The sequence below is a fragment of the Mustela putorius genome, unplaced genomic scaffold (genome assembly GCF_011764305.1).
Source record: "Mustela putorius furo isolate JIRA1106 unplaced genomic scaffold, ASM1176430v1.1 tig00000275_pilon_pilon_pilon, whole genome shotgun sequence".
Lineage (NCBI taxonomy): Eukaryota > Metazoa > Chordata > Mammalia > Carnivora > Mustelidae > Mustela > Mustela putorius.
The window spans coordinates 5874222-5896785 of record NW_025421341.1 but is presented as its reverse complement, the minus strand read 5'-3'; the positions used below and the strand labels follow the sequence as shown (position 1 = coordinate 5896785).

Below are 22564 nucleotides of genomic sequence, written 5' to 3'. Positions count from 1 at the left end.
GTTTCCGGGCGGACGGTATTCTGAGCGACGCGTCAGGCCCGGGCTTCCTGGACTTGGAAGAGGACTGGCGTGAGCCACCATGGCCTGGCAGAGTGTCCCGGTGCCTCGGCTTGAGGGCGTTTCGCAGGAACAGTTCGTGCAGCACCTCTACCCACAGGTGAGCCCCTTCTCTACCACCTGGGCGGCTCCAGATTGGTTTCTTGAGACCCAGGGTATGGGGAGGAGGCAGCGGGCGGCTGAGGAAGGTTGGTTGGCTCTGTGGCGAGGGGAGAGGACGCATGGGGGTGAGGAATGGCTCATCTGCGGAGTTCTCCAGAGGGAACAGCTCCGCGTTTGTGGGGAGCCGGGTGACAGCGGAGAGCCGAGTGCGAGAAGCGGCTTGCTCACTGCCAAGAGTGGCCTCTCTGGGACTCTGGGACGCTCTTTCCGTTACCGTGGCAACGAAGGGAGCTCCCCACCCCCACCCCATCTCGTTTCGGGTTTCCTGAAGTTTAGGGGAGGTTTCACCGCCCCGCCTGTTAGTCCCTTCGAGTTGTTGGATTCAGAAGAGCAATTTTTCACTGCCCTGAGCCCAAGGGGGAGCCGTGGGAATCCCTCAGGAAGCTTCCGCCGGTCTCGGATTCTCACTAACCTGGGTTCTAGTTCCGGCGCTGGAAGCTCTCGTGTGTGCAGTTCGAACCTTTGTTCTTTTAGAGAAAACTCAAGAGGAAAATATTAACGAGAAGTCTTTTTTTTTTTTTTAAAGATTTTATTTATTTATTTGACAGAGAGAGATCACAGGTAGGTAGAGAGACTGGCAGAGAGAGAGAGAGAGCGGGAAGCAGGCTCCCTGCTGAGCAGAAAGCCCCATGTGGGACTCGATCCCAGGACCCTGAGATCATGACCTGAGCCGAAGGCAGCGGCTTAACCCACTGAGCCACCCAGGCGCCCCAACGAGAAGTCTTTCTACTTGCACTGCTTTGTAAGGGAACCCATACGAGAGAAACTGAGACTAAATATCCCAGCAGGTATTTAAAGAAAAAATAATCCACAAGGATCCAGTTGGTACGCTTACGGTTGAACTCTCCTCTCTCCCTGCCGTTTTACTTGATTTACAAGTAAGAGTACAGTTCTCAGTATTAAGGAAGCAGGGATGACGTTTTTTCTTTTAGGAGTTGGCAACCTACAGAGAGGATCTAAGCCTTCATTTATTTGTGGGTCTAATGCTGGATGGTGTGTTGTTGCATCAGGAAGTTTCACAAACTGGAAAATTGCAGACAGCACTCTTGTCACAATGTAGTAAACTTAGAAATGAATGAAATGGTAAAACAAGATCTTTCTACTTGGAAACACTAAAGAAAATCTGCAAGAGGACATAGTCTTCATATTTTTAACACGTTTTAATAATTAACAGTGTGATAGTACGCGCATGAGTAGATCAGAGAAATAAAAGTCTGGAGATCTACATATATCCAGAAATAAAGTTCCATTTATATGGAGATTGAAGTATGTGATGAACGTGAGATGTTCAGAATCACTGGAGCAGAGGAATTTTTAAATGAATGATACTGGGGCAACTGGATTGTCATTGAAAAAATGATAAAATTAGATTTATATCTGACACCACATGCAAGAGTAATCTCTAAATGGATCAGAGATATAAATATAAAAAAATGAAACTAAACAGTACTAAAAGAAAACACGGGTAAATTCTTCTATATTGTGGGCCTGTGAAAGGGCTTTCTAACTATGAAAATTCAGATGTAGTAAAAGATTAACATTTGAATACATAAAATACAAGCTGGGAAAAAATATTGACAACATGTTTCATAAAAGGGCCATAAAAGCCCGTGTACTTAAGAACTTCTAAAAAATACAGGGTGGGGTGTGAAAGGCCAAAAATCTGATAAAATGTGAGCAGTTGACCAAAAAAAAAAAAAAAAAAAAAAATCAAATGGCCTATAAACATGAAAAGATGTTCAACTTTCCTAATAAGAGAACTTCAGGCCACACTGATGTGCCTTTTCTTATCCATCACTGGCAAAAAAAATCAAAAGGCTGATTTTTAGTAATACTACTCTTGGTGAGGCTGTGAAGGAACTGGCACTCTCACACTTTATGCCAAGTGGTACAACCCTTGTGGAGGGGAATTTGGTATATCTAATGAAATTGTATATATGTTTATGATCCAGCCATCCTTTTAGGAGTTTACTGTGATGATTATTGCAAATAACCTAAAATAAAAACTATGCGTAGGAGAGTGATTGATTAAATTACTCATTTACACATGGTATACAAAGCAGTAAAAAAGAATGAGGGAGATTAGCTGTACTGATAGCAGTGATTTTCAGGATATGTTTTTAAATTAAAAAATAAAATTGCAAAAGAAAATATGTAACATGCCACCTTTTTGTGAAACAAGGGGAAACAATACACTATGTATGTTTTTGGTCCCTTTGAAAAAAAACAAAAAACAAAAAAACAGGAATGATAAGCCAGAAATGAGACTGGTTAACTACAGAGGATGAGTGAATATGGGGTGGAAGAATGTGGCTGTGGTGACCCTTTGGTATAGTTTCAACTTTTGGGATCCCATTAATGTTTTACCTTCTAAAGTAATAGTAATAATAAAATTAGCAAGGGTAAGGATGATTAAAAACCCAAAACTCGGAGGAAGATAAGTAACCCAAGTCACTTTTACATATTAAACAAACACTGAGCTCTAGTTAATAGACTTACTTTTTATAGTGGTATGACTTAGCAATTATAAAAGTACTTACTGTGAATTTATGCAATTTAATTAATTAAAGATGAATCATTGATAGGAATGAGATTTCTCATTGTTAAGAGAAAGGAGCTACAAATATATAAATAAAAATTAAGATGAGTCTTGTGATATAAGATCGGAATTGAGGTATCCATATTAGAGGTATTATGGTTCATTCATACATATATCCATTGTGTGTGTGTGTGTGTTTATAGTATATATGTATGCTTGGAGAGAGATAAATAGATACGGTAGCTATACGATACATATAAATACATAGGTGGGGTGAGGGGCCGTGCTCATGCATACACACGCATATTTGGGAAAAGGGGGAATGAGTATACATTCTTGCACATATTTCCTAGCTCTGTCCACTGAGAAGGCCTGGTAGTAATGACCTTAATAGCAATGAACACCTCTGACATGCAGATCATGGTTTCTAAGTAGCATTCCCTTTAAAAGAAACCAGAGCTGCTTGAAGAAATGACTGTAGGGCTGGGAGTGAGAGTATAAAAGGATTCTGGATTGTGGTGTTTTTTTGCTATAAAATAAGGAAGTGTTAAGGTAAAAAGTCACAAGAGCCAGCTTGATTTGGATCCTCCTGGCCAAACATAAGATAATTCGAGCATCAAAATTAATATCAGTAGATTATAACCAAGTGAATAAAATTAATAGGTGGAGATAAATTAGTTCATTTTGACATTAGCCAATTATGTAGAAGATGATGGAGTTTTTAAAAATCATAATTTTTGCCTTCATCATAACAATATTTAATTCAGGAACAAATTACCAGTTGATCAAAATTAACATCATAAATAATAGGGCAAAATATCTTGTGCTACCTGATGTGTTACACTGAGATGGATACAACATTGCTTCTTTGGTACATTCCTTCTAAAAATGCATCACCCAGAGGCATCTGGGTGGCTCAGTGGTTAAGCATCTGCCTTCAGCTCAGGTCATGATCCCAGGACCCTGGGATCGAGCCCTGCATCACGCTCCCTGCTTGGCAGGAAGCCTCCTTCTCTCTCTCCCACTCCCCCTGCTTGTATTTTCTCTCTCGCTGTCTCTCTCTCTGTCGAATAAATAAATAAAATCTTTGGGGAAAGTAAATAAATAAATAAAAATAAAAATGCATAACCTGAATCCAATCATGAAAAAACATCAGATAAACCGAAATTGAAGGACATCCTACAAAATAACTGGTCTATATTTTTCAAAAACATCAAGATCATGGAAGAAAAAAGCTGAGGAACTGTTCAGATTAAGAGACATGGCAACTAAATGCAATGTGGTATCTCAGAAATAGGGGGGAACACACACTATAAGGGATAATATTAGGATAGTTAGGAAAATTTGGATATGGACTGTGAAGTTGTAGTATTACATCAGTGCTAAATGTAATTTTGACAATTACTCTGGCTATATAAGAAAATGTCTTTTGTTTTTTTTTTTCAGGAAATATACTTAAGTTTTTAGAGATAAAGGAGTATATCTGCAACTTAGAAGTAGTTAAGAAAAAATTTAATTATTTTTAGTACTATGTTCCTCTCTATGCACACATAGTGAGAGTGAGAGCAAATTATAAAGTAAATGGGGCAAATGTTAAATTAACAGTTGGTGAACCAGAGTAAAGGGTATATGGGGGTTCTTTGTTCTTGCAACTTTCCACAGCTTTGAAATAGTATCAAAATAAAAAATTACAAACAGTATTTGACTATAAAATACAAATTTTAATCATCATTCATATTTTATCATAAATAACACTTGTGAAAATGCCTTTTTTTTTTTTTTTAAGGTTGACTGATTTGAGAGAGACAGTGTGAGGCTGGGGAGAGCAGAGGGAGAAAGAGAATCTTGAGCAGACTCCCCCTTGAGCACTTGAGCCCAGACGTTGGCCTCAGTCCCATGATCCATGAGATCATGACCTGAGCTGAAACCACTAGTCGGATGTTCAACCCACTGAGACACACAGCTACCCTGAAAATGCTTTAAATAATGTTCAGATTTCTGGTTCTCAGCTACTGTTGGTACTGCTGTTTCATTTAGTTTGTTTTCCTAATGTTAAAGTTTCATTCCAAGTATATTACATTGCTGTTCTCCTGCTCTATGGCATGCATTGTCAAAAGGTGTGAGTTTGAGCATCTTAGGATCAAGAATAATTTCTTAATTGTTTTTGTCCTATGGCCAAATAATATAATTAATATATAATATAATATAAATAATAATATAAATATAATTTCCGATATATTGTTCATTTTCCCTAATTTTTTGTTGTATGCTGTTCCCCACTTATAGAGAAAACCCCTGGTGTTGGAAGGAATTGACTTGGGGGCATGTACAAGCAAATGGACAGTGGATTACCTGAGCCAGGTTGGAGGGAGAAAAGAAGTAAAGATTCATGTCGCTGCGGTTGCCCAGATGGACTTCATTAGTAAGAACTTTGTGTATAGGTATTTTCTTCTGAGGTTTACTCTGGGACTACAAGTAACTTATTTTGAACCTTGCAGATATTTCTGTGTTATTTTACATAGACTATATGGCATTTCCCCTTTTGGCTACTTGGATATCGTCACAGAATAGCTTTGTAATTTTAAAGAACAGCTTTTAAAAGACACGAATTCTGAGTTCACACAGTTATAGAAAGACATTTTCAAAGACCATGTTTTTCAAATAGGGTATATGGCTTAGAGCTTCTGGAGTTATGGAAGGAACCAGATTTCTATAACTGGAGTTAGAGTGCCTCTAACATTGGGTGTGCTATCCTCACTCATGCTTCATTAAGAGATCCGACCTCATTAGTAATTGTTATAGAGTAATGAACTCTAAAGTTTTCCCTCATAACCTATTCTGATTTTTAATGCTCTTATATTTAGAAGATTTTCTAATTCATAATTGTGACAGATACATAAGCCATGTTTTCTTTTTCTGCCCTCTTCAGAAATAAAGGATAGGTAGTTGCTATGTTTGATATAGTTTTTCATCAACTTCAAAGCTTTGAAAAAAAAAAAAAATCACACTAAATTTTCTCTTTTGACAAAATAACCTTTAATACTTTTGATTTCCCTTGTGGTTGTCATTTTATGCTTTGGGATGGCTTAAAAGTAAAAAAGATAGTTGAACACTGCTGACTGTCCAAACTTGAAAGTTTTAAATGTTGTAATCTTATAAATACGTTATTTATTCCCATGTTTCAATAAAAATGCTAAAAAACAAATTATATTCTGAGCATGTGCAGTTTCCAGCAAATTCAGTCTATTGAAAAACCATGTAGTTCACAAAGAGTGATTTTTAAAGAAAGGTGGTTCTCACTGTTCGTTCCAGAGTTTAGAGATGAGTTAAACAGAGCTTCTAATGTCCAGAGCCATTCCTTTCTCATTAGAGTTTTCCAGGCTCATATAGCAGCTTGCCAAAGTATTTCTTAGTTTTTGATCCTTTGAATATTCACCATTATAGTTTTGGTTTTTAATAGGCCGTGAATTGAATTTAATTGCCTAAGTTTTTCTGAGTGTAAGAACTTTTCATTTTTTATTAAATCAAAAAGGTGGAAGAAAGTGCTGGAATGGTGAACATTTTTAAGCCAGCAGTTAATGATGTTTATTTTCCAGAGAGTCCAAAGCCGTAACAAATGGGTATTGAAACTTCATCTTGAATTGCTTTGCTGTTTTGTCATGTTCCATAAACCTTTCAAAACTTGTTTTTGTATCACATATATTATGTAATAGTTCCTATCCCAGCTTTCTTCAAGCCTTTCACTGGAGCTACTGAAGAGTTGCAAGATTATTTTCTTAGTGCAAGAAGAAAATAAATTTAGTCATTGTTGGCAATTACGAGGGAGTAGCAAAGAAGGGAGGCATCTAGGTCAGAGAGTCTAGAAGGAAGACATCCTACACACATGAATCATTGTTACCACTTCAGTGCCAGGTTGCATTTCTGCTTACTTAAATATTTGAAGAGCAGTACATTTCCAGGTCTTAGCTTTTACTTCTTTCTTCTTGGTGGCTCTCAGAATCAGGGTACTATGCGTGAGAGTATTGTGCGGTAGGAATACTGTTGGTATTCTTATGGTCATAGATCTAAAGAAATAAATCAGTTTGACTCTTACAGCTTTAATTGCTTCTGCCTGTCACATCATCTAATCCCTTTCATCATCCTGCTCTTATTATTTATTATACTTTTATTAATCCTGATCTTGATTTTGCAAAGCAGCCTTTGCAGATGAGAAACAGGACAGTGCGAGATTTTTTTTTTCTTAATGTTGGTAACTACTTTTGTCCTGCTGAAGGGTACATTACCATTGTTATTAACCCCACCACCTGTCCTTTACTGAGCGCTTACTGTATATCAAGTACTGTGCCATGCATCCTACATCATATATTAGTCATTTAATTTAGAAAGTCTGTGAGGTAGTTTTTTGTTTGTTTGTTTTGTTTTCAGTAATTATACAATCGAGAAAATGGAGGCTTAAAAACATTAAGTAACTTACCCAAGACCATACAGCTTAAAATAATGGAACCAAATTTGTACGCAAATTAGCCTGACTCCACAGAACCCATGATCCTAACCCCTCTTTGATACTACCTCCCTTACTGGTCTGTTTACCAGTCCAGACAGATGGAACTTAAATGGCAAATGTCCTTCTTTTTGAAACATGCATGGGATAGATTAAATCCTTGAGTCTAAGGAATTCCTAATTCCTACCTCATTTCCTCTTCTCTTAGCTTTGCTTCTACAGCTCTGACAACCGCCATTACCCAAGGGAAAAAACTGCTGAGAGCACCCAAGTTCTGCTCCTCTGGGTTGAGTTACTCTGTCTGCCCTGTTCTTAGAAAGGTCTTGAAACACTTCAGAGTTTTCAAGTAGCATCTAGTACAAAGATAAGCCGAGGCAACTGCACCAAATAAGGGATAGCTCGGGACCCGAGAGGCTTCCGTATTTCCCCAGACTCTCCAGAGTTGCTTTCGTAGGAATGAAGGGTTTGTGATGAGGTAAGAAGTGGAAAACATTGCACAGGAGGGTGCCAAATAAATTTGTTGATATAATTAACTAGAAACTGTAGCAGCAAATTGGTCTTTAGGTGGCAGACTCCTTTCTTCTCTCCTGCAGTGCTCACTCTTACACATAATCAGCAGTGTCCTCAAGTTCACATTGACATTCATGCCCACAGGACCCACTAGTCCATAATCTGGCATCAGATTCTCTTAGCTTTACACAGGAGTCCCCATTCTAGCAGTGTAGTATCAGTGGGAGTTCTCACACCAGTCCAGGAGCCATTTTTTTGGTTCACCAAGTGACAGCTTAATTACAAGGGAACATGACTATAAAGATAGGTATAGAAACACCTTGGCTAAATTAAGCCACCTAGTCCATAGAAACCAATGACATGAAATGGCCCATGAAATTTAGCTTCTAGGTTCCTCCAAGGGAGAAACTCAATGATAAGAGTTACACCACACAGGGAAGCCGTATCTTTCCCTTCTTAACAAATATTTATAATCCACACATCGACCTTTCAGTCTAGACATAGTTCATCAATCAGGGGTCATTTTTTACAACAAACAATGTTAACTGATATCACAGGTGACACTACATTTATCTTAACCCAGCAGGTTTCTACAAAAGCATTGCTAGGAAAAGGTAAGCCCAAGGTCATCTTACAGAGGAGAAAGGGTTTTTGCTAACACTTTCTCCCCACTTCCTCAGTACAGAGTTCTAGTGGAAAGATATTTGGTGGTAAGAGTGAAAAGACTAACAGAAAAAAAGAGAAAAGACTTCTACTCTTAATCGGAGGTTTGGAGGCCGGAGTGCAGTGAGCATTAGGGGGAGAGGCTTTTGACCCAGATGCTTTTTAGGAGGTCATTGTCTTGATGTTACTGTTACCAACTTCATGTCAGGGTCAGTACTTTTGCTTCTGGGATGGTAAAGGGACAGGATGGGAACCAGAAAAACGGTAGCCCTCCAGGCTCAAGAGTGACATAAAAGGAAACGAACTGCTTATGTGATGTTCAGCCCTGTTTGCCACAAGGGAAAGAGGTAGCCATTTGAACAGAAATAATGAAGAAGAATAAAACTTGGTCACTTCCCTGACTTCTCCTTGAGGTGTTCCTAAGACTTCAAATGACAGATGGTGAAGGAGAGTGAGAGCAGTGCTGTGAGCTTCTGTTTCCACCGGTCGTGCCAAAAGGCGGGAAGATAAGTGAGTGAGGACTTGATTTCTCTGGACCATTTGCCTGGGGTCTCTTCCAAAGGGGCACTTGGTAGTTTGTCCCATTCCACAGTCCCAAGACTTGTTTTGCCATGACACTTGAAGTAGCACATTTGAAAGTTTGTGTATATCCAGAGGTAACCGGATACCACAGAAATATTTTTCTAACAGTAACTTGGAATAGGAGAGTATTGACCTAAGAAGGATTCATCTGTGGCATAGATTTAAAAGTTCTTAATTTTTGAAATTGTAATTTTAGACAATCTAGGTCAAATAGAAAGGACCTAAATGAATTTTGAAAATTTAGAATTCCACATAATAGGTTATGATAAAATTGAAATTTCAGACAATGTAGGTCAAATAAAAAGGACCTAAATGAATTTGAAAATTTAGAATTCCACATAATAGGTTATGATAAAATTACAGCTGTTATAAAACAGCAAAGCATATACAACTGCAACAAGCCTGTATGTATAGTGATAAGGGTATTTATTAGTTGATTTATTGAGTCCAAGGCTTCTTTGTCTTTATTTCAGAACTTTACCTTTTGATAAGTTGGTTCAGAGGGCAGCTGAAGAAAAGCATGAAGAATTCTTTATTTCAGAGGTAACTGATTTGAACCTATTTTCTTTAGAAAACATTAATATGTATATATTAGGTGGATTTTCTTATACAAGAATATTAGATATAAAAGAGCTGTAGCCTTCTCTGAGAGCTATTTTTAAGGTTTGGTTTTGTATGCCAGTAGATCTAGGCTTGCTATTTATTAGATCTCAAACCTTGGCCAAATTATTTTTCTGTGCCTCAGTATACTCACCTATAAAATGGGAACAGTTAAAGTACCTATTTAATAAGGTTTCTGTGACAGTTAACTAAATAAAATCTGTAGAGTACTTAGCACAATGCCTGACATGTAGGAGCTACTCCCTAAATGTTAGCGATTAATCATACTTTCTTTGAATATGCTTTGTTCTGGGGCGCCTGGGTTGCGCAGTCAGTTAAGCGGCTGCCTTCGGCTCAGGTCACGATCCTGGGGTCCTGGGATTGAGACTTGCATTGAACTCCCTATTCAGCAAGGAGCCTGCTTCTTCCTCTACCTCTGCCTGTTTCTCCCGCTGCTTGTGCACTCTCGCCATAAAAAAAAAAAAAAAAAAAGGAAAAAAATGCTTTGGTCTGATGTGCAAAGTTCAAATGCCAGAGGAGAACTTTATTTTCATATCTTACTGACCATTAGACTACTTTTATATTTTATTATTGTTAGTATCAATGTGACTTCTGTTGTATTTGCTATAATATTTGTTCAGGATTAAATGCAGAAAAATTCTGTTTATTTACATTATAATCCAGTTTTAAATAATTCAGTTTTAAATAATTCAGTTTAAATAGCTTGAGATAAAACATTGAGGCCTATATATATATACATTTTAAAAACTCACTGTTACCTCGAAATAAAAATGAACTGCTCTTCAAGCTTTGAATAAAGCTGTTTGCACTTGAGCCCGCTGGGCTGGTGGCCAGTTGGGTAGTGACAGGTACCACCCGCTCACAGTCGTCTCAGCAGGTCGTGGTTACACTAGATGACCACGAAGGTGTGATTCTGCGCTATGATTAGATTGTCTCCTGAAACGGATTCCAGTAACTCTGTGAGTTTCTATTTGACTCACAGAGTTACTGGAATCAGTTAATCAGATACCTGAACAGTGTATATTCTTTTATATACTTTCCATAATCTTTAGACATAAATCCTTTATCTTGTCTCTTGTTTCTTTTACTTCACGTGACATCTCATGGCTCTTTAAATCTGTGCTGCTCGTTACATTACCCTTGGACAGGAAAGTTCCAAAGGGCAGCTGACTATATGTGTATATTTACATCTTAAATGGTGGAAGTATGTCAATAAGATGAACACAGACGGTCAGTTCAGTCTTCCAGGAAGCAGGTGTTAGGATGGAATTAGGAGTGCTGGTAGGTTTGTTGGAGAATAATACCTCTGAAAGGAAGGGGGGATTGGGTAGGGGGAGGCCGTCAGACGGTGACAGATCTCTATCTGATGGACTCTGCCAGCTCACGCTGGAACTCCTAAGCAAAGGCTGCCTGGTAGAGGAGTCTCGTGTGGGTGGCGGTGTCTAAGCCTTTCACGTCTTGCTCAGTCATCGGTTGGGGCTGCCCCAAGAAGCACCTTGAAAAGCTCTTGAAAGACTGAGGTGGACCTGGAAGAATTAATAGCGTGGCCAGAAGATAATCACCCTCTTTGCAGCTAGTGATGAATTCTTTCTTGGAGGGGTTCTGAGCAGTGCACCTCATGAGTCTTTTCTGGTTTTTTTGTGATTTTTTTCCCCCAATCCTGAAACGTTAGAACTGGTAGAAAACTTTTAGAATTTTGAAGAACATACTTTGAAACCTATTTAGCCAATGAATTTATAGAAATTATCTGGTACTGCTTAAAAATAGAAAAGCACTGGATCTGAGAATAGAGTTAAATTTTTGGTCATAGATTTATAATATGTTGTTAAGGTAAATAACACGGATTTTTGAATGTTGTGTTACAGTGGTCAGTGAAGGTATAAAAGAGGCAGAATTCTTGAGTTGGATTGCCCTTGTGCTTGACCCAGCAGCGCAGTTCTCCTGTTTCTTCGAGGAAATGCAAACAACAGTAGTGCTTTACAATTCTAACAGTTCCCTCTTAGAGCTACTCAGTGAAGGTCAATGGGCAGTTTTTTCAAGTATCAACATAAATGTACTACTCTGAAATGACTTTTTTTTTTTTGAAATGACATATTTCTAATTCATACATGAGCAGACTGTAAAGGATTTGGCTTGAGATTTTATATGTCTGTGGTGGGCTTAACTTGGTAAAATGCAGTGTTCCAGACTTTTAAAAAAATGTATTACTGAAAGTATAATCATCTTATTTATCGTCTATTCTACATTTGCCTTATATTAACAAGTTTGTTATTGACCTCAACAATACCTTGAGATCATGTATGTTTTACAAATGAGAATTCTTTTAAGACTTGCTGTTAAGAGTCTAAATAATTTAAAGTACAAATGAAGCTTGTGTTTTAGATATAGTAGGTGTGTGTTGCCTTTCATATTTATGTAATATTTTAGGGATCCAGTCATTATTACATGTAGCCTATGAAGGCATTTCTTCATATGGCCACCAGAGAGCATTAGTAGAAAGGGTAAGAAGACGGAACTGTTTCAGAAACAACTGGGTTAGATTTTAAAACTCATTTCCTTCTGTCTTTACTTTCTGTTATTTTGACATGAATACTTATGTTACTTTTCTTTCGGGTGTTTAAGGATGAGAAGTATTACCTACGGTCGCTTGGGGAAGACCCTAGAAAGGTAAGAATTCTGAATGTAAAACAAAGGCTTAAAACCTAATGGATGTGTATATTTAAACTGGCACTGTGGTTTTTATACTTATTGCCTGACATATGACCTGTTTCTTCTTTTTCCCATTCTTTTCTCAATGATTTCTGCCCATGAATAAGAAGTAAAATTATTAGCAGGTGTCTGAGTAGCTCAGTCAGCTGAGTGGCCAACTCTTTGATTTTGACTCAGGGTATGATCTCAGGGTCCTGGGATCAAGCCCTGAGTCAGGCTCTGCACTCTGCAGTGAGTCTGCTTGAGATTTTCACTCTCTCTGCCCTTCCTCTGCCCCTCCCCTGCTTGTATGCGTGTGTGCTCGCTCTCTCTCTAAAATAAGTAAATGAATCTTTAAAAGAAGAAAAGAAGTAAAATTATTAAAAGTTGATTAGTTTTTAAGTAGGACCATAGTATTTTAGTGTTTAAAGTCATCTCCTCTAGTCTCAATACAATTAAAAAATTCTTTCTACTGTATTTTACAGATAGCCGTTCAGCGAATAAAATATAATCTAAACTAATTATTAAATTACTGAATAATTAATTTACTAATACAAGCTTTGACATGTATTCAGAGTCAAATTAATATGGTGCAGTGTTAGGGCATGGTCCCTAAAATGATTAAGTAAGATTCTGTTCTTTCCTTTTTCTGTCTCCATTCTGTCTCTTTAACTTCTTTTAGCCTCTTCCCTTGGTAAAACCCACAGGTTTAACATACTTGATAACATTCAGATTGTTGACTGCTAAGTTTTAAATCCTTGTTATTGGAGTAGATGGCAAGTGTATGATTGTTGTCTAAATAGGAAGAACCGATTAATGAAGCATGTTAAGCTTACCCGTCTTGATGGCGTTGAGTCTGCAGTCTGCTACATAGTCTGTTATTCCTTCATTTGAAAGCTCATGTGTTGACTGTGGTCCCTTACTAGTATTTTACAGCAGTGAACAGAGTTTTACCCCATTCCTCCTTAATACCATGGGATCTGATGGCAGTCTGAGATAAAACAAGCATTACATAAATACTGCATCTATTATTAACATTAAAATTGCAATTATTGTTAAAATTCTTACCATGTTTCTCTCAATGCAGGATGTTGCAGATATCAGAAAGCAGTTTCCTTTGCTGGAAGGAGATATTAAGTTTCCAAAATTTTTCAAGGAGGAGCAGTTCTTCTCCAGTGTTTTTCGAATTAGCTCACCAGGATTACAACTTTGGACCCACTATGATGTATGCTACATAAATGAGAAATCTGAAGCTACAGTAGATATTTAGTCTTTAGAGACATAGCATTTACAGTTTCAACTTTCTGTAGATTACCCTAAAGATCTTGGAGACATAATTTGCTGAAACATGAGATTTGAAAACGGGGGCTCTGCAAGTTGGTGATATGGGAATAAATTATTTAATGTCGTAGCCTAGTTAGTGTCTCACACTTGCATTGATCTGTGATAGTGTTCTTGATTTGTTATATTTTGTGCGTGTGTGTGTCTGTTAAGTTTTATGAAGCAGATTTTGAGTATCTGAAAAATGGCCATCAGATGAGGGGGAAAGTTGTACAAGTGGAAAAAGCAGTAAGGTTGTGACAATGAGGATGTGGAAATGATATACTTAACTAGATGGAACTATTATTCAAGAGAAAGCAGAAGTTTGTGGAGAGCCATTTCCAGGTATAAGAATTTGGGGATTTCTGATGGCCTTAGATTATACATCCCTTGAGAATGTGAAATGTACACTGTATCTGTTGAGCAGGAAGATGTATAGAATATTGCCCCTGATCATTTACTCTGTGGTATTATAATTTTACTTGCTTAAATATATGCATATAAATATTTTAAACACATTAAAAGTATAATATTGTGTATGGTTTGGTATTGGGTAGAGAAATATAGGAAGCTAAAGCAATACCTAATAGGTTTCTAAAGATAATTTTTTAAAAAAACTCTAAATCAAGCTATATTAAGTTTTATGTTATAATTCAGCAGAGGACCCCTTGGGAGGATTTTAACATCATAACTAATTAAATGAGATAAACATAAATTCTTAGCTTATTTTTTAAAGGTTTTACATAAATGATATAGATAAAAAATGATGTGGTAACTTAAATAAATTTTTAATTGTATTGTGTGACTTAAATTTTAACTAGTATCACTTTTATCTAGATTTATAATAGAATTCTATACAGCTTTTCATACATTAAAAATAAGTCAAAGGAATGCTTGTTATGTAGTTAAGGTTTACATAAGAAAAGGGTTAGTAATGAAAAAATGCTTAGGTAGAAATGATATGTAAATAATTATGAATATATCTTGCTTAGTATGTATTTTAATTCCTTGGCTGAGAATTACATATCTCTGCCTTTTAACATTTTCTACAAAGTGCAGAAATAGTTAAGATTACTCCATTAATAAGTACATCAAGAAAATAATCCTGTAGAAATAATTTAGAAATGAAGATGCCTGCAAATAAATTATGGTTGCCCATATATACTTAAAGAGTTTTAACTTAATTAGTGGTTGGTTACAGCAGTTACCTTGTGTTGTTTTCTCAAGGTCTAACTACCTTGGGAAAAGGTAGTTATTCCCCAGGTGCTTTCAGTCTGTTGCCTGATATTGGCTATATAGCATTCCTTGACAGATAAGTATGAACTAACCAAGGAGAGCCTCCCTGTCAGAGTGGTGGCGCAGGGGCAAATAGTGCTCAGATTTCCTCATGGCTTGCCAGGCTTTTCCATTTTAAGGCAGTGCTGCAGGAAACATCTTTAATAAAGGTACAGCTGTATTTACAGTACAAATGTTTGCATTGTTAGAATATTAGTGTAACTGTTTTAGATAATGTGAGTCAAGTCTTTAGGATTTATATTTAACTGTTTGGAATATACCATTGGTTTTGTTTATTTAAATTTTAGATATTGCTTCTCCGTAAGTTCTTATTATCCTTCAGGTCATGGATAACTTCTTAATACAAGTGACAGGAAAAAAGCGTGTTGTGCTCTTCAGTCCTCGAGATGCCCAGTATTTATATTTATCAGGTACTTTTCTTTTAAGTTTGTATTTCTAAAGTCTAGTCTGTTCAGTTACACTTTTTGGGAAACCTTTATTTTCATAGAAAAACATCTAAGGGCTTCTTTCTAAATGAAGTATTTGTGTCCTCCATGTGTACATATGTAATGATAGGCTATATGAACAATGAAATTTTCAGGTTTTCTTAATTATAGTACATGAATGTCAATAGTCATAAAGGATGGATCATTGAAAATCATCTTAGGTTTCAGGAGAATAGTAACCGTTCTTACATTGTGGATACAATAAATAATTGTACAGAAAAGAATACATTTTCAAGTCTATATTTGTGGTTACCTTTTAAGAAATGCTAACTTTGCTTACTCTGTATTAATCTCTTTTGGAACTTTAAGGTACTAAATCAGAAGTGCTGGATATAGATAACCCAGACTTAACTAAATATCCACTGTTTTCCAAGGCTAGAAGGTATGAATGTACCCTGAAAGCTGGAGATGTATTATTCATTCCTGGTAAGATTCTAGACCTCATTCATTTCCTTTTTATAAAATCTGTGTTCTGTCACTCATCCATTACATGATTTTTTTGAGTACAGAAGTGTATGTTACATGTATTCTATCCTATACAAGTTGATTTTTATATACAGCTGTGTATGTGTGTTTAAAGTATACTTGAGCAAATTCAATTCTTTTTTTTTTTTTTTTAAGATTTTATTTATTTATTTGACAGAGTTCACAAGCAGGCAGAGAGGCAGGGGGGTGCTGGGGAAAGTGGGCTCCCCACTGAACAGAGAGCCCGATGCTGGGCTCGATCCCAGGACCTGAGATCATGAACTGAGCCGAAGGCAGAGGCTTAACCCACTGAGCCACCCAGGTGCCCTGTTTAAGCAAATTCTTATAAAATTAACAATCTTGCTTTTCAAAAGCAATCTATAATATAACATTGTACTCTTAAATTATGTTGTTAAGTGACATCAAACAAGGTATTTTATAACTGGGAAAAGATTATACCTTGTTGTTCTTTTTAATCATTTCTAAAATATTTGCATATTGGGATGCCTGGGTTGTACAGTGGGCTAAGCGTCCAATTCTAGTTTGGCTCAGGTCCTGATCTCAGGGTTGTGAGATTAAAGCCTCACATTGGGCTCTGCACTCAGCACAGAGTCTGCTTAAGACTTTCCCCTCCCCTCTCTCTGTCTCTCTAAAATAAATAAGTAAATCTTTAAAAAAAAAAAAAATTGCATGTTTTAGAACTAAGTCACTTAAGTATTTGCCAAGAAATGGTAAGTGTATTTCAAAGCCAAAACAGATTAGAGATTTTATTAAATATCTAAATTGTTATAATCCCAACACTTATGATGTCTTATGTGTGCATTATTTTCTAGGGTCTGAATTAGTATCACTTAATTTCTTTGTATAATAACTAGGTATTCGTTTTTAGTAATTAGTGATGTAGTGAACATCTATAATTACCTTAAGATTATAAAGTGATTACCTTAAGATTATAAAAACCATAATTAAGATTAAAGGAATGTGTTAACAAATTCTGTTTGTATAGTCACATTTCTCATATTTAAGTTAATATAGTTTTAATCATTAATACCTCACTTGGGTGGCTCAGATGGTATAAGCGTCTGCCTTCAGCTCAGGTCATGATCTTAAGAGTCCTGGGATCGAGCCCCCTGCCTGGCTTCTAGCTCAGCGGGGAGTCTGCCTCTCCTCCCCTCTGCCTCTCCCCCTTGTTTGTGCTCTCTCTTTCAAATAAATAAATAAAATTTAGGGAAAAAAATACACCTCTTTTTCAGTGACAGAATTAAGAAAAAAAAAGTATTAATAAAAATATGATGATCCCATTTGGGGCTATATTATAAATTGCTTGAGGATAAGGAACTATATTTTAGCAATCTTTGTATTCTCCAAGGGGCCTGTTACAGTGTCTTTAACATAATTGATTGTCTATAAAAATTTGATACAGTAGTTTCTTATTCTGATGTTTTTTGTAAACAGTCAACACACTAGTCTTTAAATCCATTAGTATTGCTTAAATTTTTTGGTTTCATATCTTCAGAGAATGGTTAAGAGCTATGCAGTTTCTCTTATTCTGTATAAAACTTAAAAAAAAAAGCCAGAAATACTTAACATTTGCATATATTTTGAAATAAAAGCAAAACCCCCATCTTTGCATTTAAATTTAACAGAATGGTTAGCTTTTTTCATGTTATATTGAATGAGGAAAAAGATTCTGAAAGAAAGAATAGTTAAGATTAAATCCATGTTTGAAACTAGTTTTGCAAATCAAAATATTTTAAGCTTTTGTTTTTCCTAGAGCACTCTTAGAATGAGTTTGTTTCTAAAATTTAGCATCTTGTAAATCTTACTTTTTCCCATTCATAAGATTAAACAGTTTTTGACGTGACTAGTATTTTTTTTTTAAGATTTTATTTATTTATTTGAGAGAGAGTACTGAGGCTTGAGGGCAGAGGGAGAGGGAGAAGCAGACTCCCCACTGAGCAGGGAGTCCCAGTTAGGGCTTCATCCCAGGACCCTGAGATTATGACTTGAGCAGAAGGCAGACCAGATGCTTAACTGACTGAGCCACCTAGGAGCCCCATTTACATTCCTAGTATTTCGTCTTGGTTATATTGTGATGTTGCTTTCATATTCCTATAGCACCTATTGTCTGAAAACATTTAGACTCCATTGAAAACAAAGAAATAAACGTTCTAGAGGAAGTGAAATATTAGTTAGCTATATCATATGGTAGTTTATTCATCTTCTCCACCACCAAAATATTTGCTTTAGTTTTATATACTTACTATACAGGAGCTGAAAGAAATATGATATTTATAATTGCATTCCAAATAGAAGTATAAAACTAAGGAGGCTACAATGAGTGCAAAATTAAGCAAGTTAGAAAACCAGTGCAGCTTGAATGGGACATCTGAGAACAAAAGTATTGTGCTGAGACAGAAAAGGTCAAAGATACTCCTCAAATAATTGAAATGTTCTGTGTACAAAAAGTAAACATTTTTAATGTGGTTGTATGACTCAGGAAGTGTAAACAAGTAACACAAAACATAGCCACAAATTACAGAACTCCAAAACAAATATAACTTTATTATGTCTTTCAGTTAAAAGGAAAAATTGCTGTTTCCAAAGGTTTTAAAAGTAGGGTTGTGTTATTGACACTTTAAATTGGTTGGCAATTCATAAAAGTTAAAATGATTCTGTTAAAAGCTGGGAGTGTGCTAACGAAGGGATCTAGTTACAAGAATTTTGCATTGGCTATATGCAATTTGTGATATTTCGCTGACATTTTGGTTTTTTTTTTTTTTTTTTTACTCTAGGTTTTATTTTTAACTTTTTTTTTTTCTTTAAACTTTCTCCAGCTTTATGGTTCCATAACGTGATTTCTGAAGAGTTTGGAGTGGGAGTGAATATCTTTTGGAAGCACCTTCCATCTGAATGCTATGACAAAACAGATACCTATGGAAACAAAGATCCTACAGCAGCATCAAGAGCTGCACAAATTTTGGACAGAGCTTTAAAAACACTGGCTGAATTACCAGAGGAATACAGGGACTTCTATGCACGGCGAATGGTCTTACACATTCAAGAAAAAGCCTATAGCCGAAACTTTGAGTAAATAATGAAGTGGATGCAATGAATATAAACTTTTAAATACAGTTCAGCTCAAATACTGGAAAAATATCACCATATAAATTGTTTTTTAGAAGATTCATTCCTTGTTAAAATAGGAAGGAAAAGCCTGAGATTTGTAGATTAAATATGAATTGGTGTTTATATGGTTTCTTTTTAATACAGATTGTTATGGTTCAAAGCCTGCTATCCTTGGTGGGACCACTCGAGCTTTCAGATGCAAATAACTGAAAATTCAACTGAAAATGACTTAATAAAATGTATTGAATCATTATACAGATGTCTGCTAATAGAATGGGGCTTTAGTATTTTTGATCCAGTGATTCAGAGGTATCACCAAGAGCCCCTAGTTTTTTTTCTCCCATTTTCAACTGCAGCACTGGCATCATCCTAAGGCTGGCTACCCTTGTGGTCATGGGATGATCGCCAGTAGCAGTTTGAGCCACGTGCATCTTCATTTACATGCAGTAGAGGAGTCAGGCTGGATTCCAAGGGCCTTCTTTTAATATGCAAAAGCTTTCCCAGGATTTGCCACCAAATCCTTGGGTCTCATTTAAAGATTTAAAGTAGCTTAGACATCTCCATCCCTCAGCCAGTCACTGGGAAAGGGTATGGAATAACCCTTAGTTCAGCTGGCTCTCTAGGAGCTTAGAATGCTCTTCCTCTGAGGCACATGGGGTGTGTGTGTATATATATATATATATATATATATATATATGGGGACAGCATGGATAATTTTTTAAATTTTTTAAATCAGGATTCAGTTAGGGAAAAAGGTGAGCAACCATTACCTACTACGTTTGTCTTTTAAATTTTTTATTTTTTTAAAGATTTTATTTGATGGAGAGAGAGAAAGTACAAGCAGGGGGAACAGCAGGGAGAGGGAGAAGCAGGCTCCCTGCTGAGCAGAGAGCCTGGCATGTGTCTCCATCCCAGGACCCTGGAATCATGACCTGAACTGAAGCAGACGTCTGTATAACTGACTGAGCCACCCAGGCACCCCCTTTTGAGCTTTTTAAAACACAGATGTCTAGGCCCCAACTCTGTAGATTTTGATTTAGTATGTTTGGGGTTTGGTAGAGTATCTGTATTTGGTAAACCTCATAGGTTTTGATGTATAATCAGGATTAGAACGATTGGATCAGATGATAGTGATTTGGATTATTAGTTTTGTGATTCTTCCAAAACATGTTTAATCTGATCCTGGTTTTTCTTGGCACTCAATGTCAGGCCTGCCTCTTTTTTCAGTTTTTCAATGTCAGAAATATTCAAATCTGTCTTAATTTTAATTTATACCTATAGCTAAACTTCAACCCAGTTCGTTTTCCCCACTAGATGCTTTTCCACCTATCCCTTTTTTAGAAAAATTATTTTTTTAAGAAGAAATACAGGAGAGATCCCAGTAATGTTGTCATTATTGAAGACAATGAGCCATTGTATGTGTTTCTGTGCCATTCTTTGTTTTGCACCTAGTAATTCTATTACAATGTCATTGAAGAAAGACTAGAAATATTTACTGAATGCAAATGTGCTCATCTAAAGTTTTCAGTGCATCAAGTTGGTGCATTTTAATTATGAAGAAAATAATTTGTTAAAATAATTCATCCATTCATATCCTATGTTTGGAGTTGGATTAATTTCAAGTATTAAAAACAATATAATAAATAAGAAAGGAAAAATACATTAAAAAGTTATTCTGAACTTCCTAGGTGTCTTTAGGAAGAGAGATTAAAGTTAGGTCAAAAAATGAAAAGATAGTTTAGAAAAGGAATTGTTACATTCGATTTAATTATTAGTTTAGTTTAGTTTTTTTTTTTTTCATTTTTGGTTACTTCTTAGTTAAGTAAAGAAAATTCTTTAATGATTCTTTTTCCTTTGGGAAGAAAAAAAAGATAAAACCTCTGTTAGCTTGAACAGTACTTACAGTCAGCTTTTAAATAAACCCTCCTTGGTTTTCTTTTTTTAAAAACCAGTAAAAGAATCAGTACAAAGTACATATCCAGAGTCATGTAGAAACTTGGAAGTAAAACTGAGATAATCTTCCATGCATATTCATTTTAATTCAGTTTATTTGGGAAGCAAACTGGAAGACCTTAGGTGAGTTAAATAACTTAATCTTTATGAAGCTTATTTTCCTCATCTTTAAACTTGTACTTTTTGGGGTTGCTGCAAAAATACAAAGAGATCATTCAGGGCAAGGACAGTTGATGGCTGATGCTAGCTTTCAGATGAGATGGCTCTTGTTGCAATATTAAATTATATCTAGAACACTAATAGCGAAGACTTTGGGAAGCCTTAAAATTATTTCCTTGATCATAATCTTTAGAGAGTTTAAATGCAAAATACTTTTATCTTTTTTGCTGACCTTATTGAGACAAAATGAGATGTTTTTAATGTATAAAATATTAAACAGTATATGTCAGCTGCAACTTCTTAGGAATTCCAAATCTTAGAACTTCATTGCTGAAAGGGATCTTAGAAATCATTTTCTCAATCTAGACTGCTTAAGTGATTGTGCAGGTTTACACAGCTGGGTAACAGAACTGGAATTAACAGTTGTGACCAGATCATTCTCCACACTTTCTCCCTTAGGTGCAGTTCATCTCTCTGTTGTTCTTTGGCTACAGTTTGGGGGCTTGACCTGATTTACAAAGGAATCCTTTTCCTCTACCAGCAAAGCAACTCACTGGGATACAAAAGGGATACAAAATAAGATTAATGAGCTAGTAGACAGCAAAGGGTAATATAAAAATGGAATACTATGCAAAGAATGAGACAGGTATTGTAGTACTAGCAAGAAATTTTTCCAAGGTAATTAAATGAGAAAAAGGTTGGAAACTGGGTATAGCATCCTGCCATTTGTGTAAAACAAAGGCATTCTGTAAGTAAACATTTGTATATGTATACGTTTACCTATGCTGGGATACACGAGAAACCAATGAGAGTGATCGCCTATGAGAAGTTAGTAGACAAGTTAGGTGGGCAGACTAGAATCTGCAGCTGTTATTATTTGACCTTTTTTGGGGGTCCCTCTATTCATTCTTTCAAGGTAACTTTAAAATACATGTGTAGACTATAAAAGTTTTTCATGAACATTAAGTGTTCGTCTTGGCACCTAATTACACTGAAATTCTATTTATTCTGTAATTAGTTTAAAATTTGTCACTCAAAGTATTTTTTAAAAGGGAAATAAAGTCAACAAGGCTTATTTTGTATCTTTCCATCCTCTTGAACAGCAGCTATGTGAACATTTGGAAAGAACCTTAGTAGGGAGGCTTTTCTCTCACCTATCTAAAGTTGCCAACAGACATCTAAGAAGTTGACAAAAAAAAAAAAAGGAACCCGCAGAAAGCTGGAATGCAGGTCTGGATGGAGTTGGAACTATGCTGCTGTGACTCCTTCCTCCAGTGCTAAAATGCAGTGAGGAGGAACTAACGTAGATTGGCAGTCACCCACATATCCCTCAGACCACCTTAAAGTCTTACTTCAAGCATGTAGTCCATGACTATTTGGGTGTTTTAAATACACCTAAGTTGTATTCTTTTTTTTTTAATTCCATTAAATGGG

At 36.2% G+C, this 22564-nt stretch overlaps 1 protein-coding gene across 1 annotated transcript; it reads left to right on the top strand.

Moving 5' to 3' along the window:
- Nucleotides 1-3: 3 nt before the first annotated feature.
- Nucleotides 4-19271, top strand: TYW5 (tRNA-yW synthesizing protein 5). The gene is made up of 8 exons (XM_004772185.3): nucleotides 4-157; nucleotides 5045-5199; nucleotides 9488-9557; nucleotides 12258-12302; nucleotides 13411-13548; nucleotides 15262-15349; nucleotides 15734-15850; nucleotides 18727-19271. The coding sequence occupies exons 1-8, from the start codon at nucleotides 80-82 to the stop codon at nucleotides 18981-18983; spliced, it is 948 nt and encodes a 315-aa protein (XP_004772242.1). The 5' UTR covers nucleotides 4-79; the 3' UTR covers nucleotides 18984-19271.
- Nucleotides 19272-22564: the final 3293 nt, after the last annotated feature.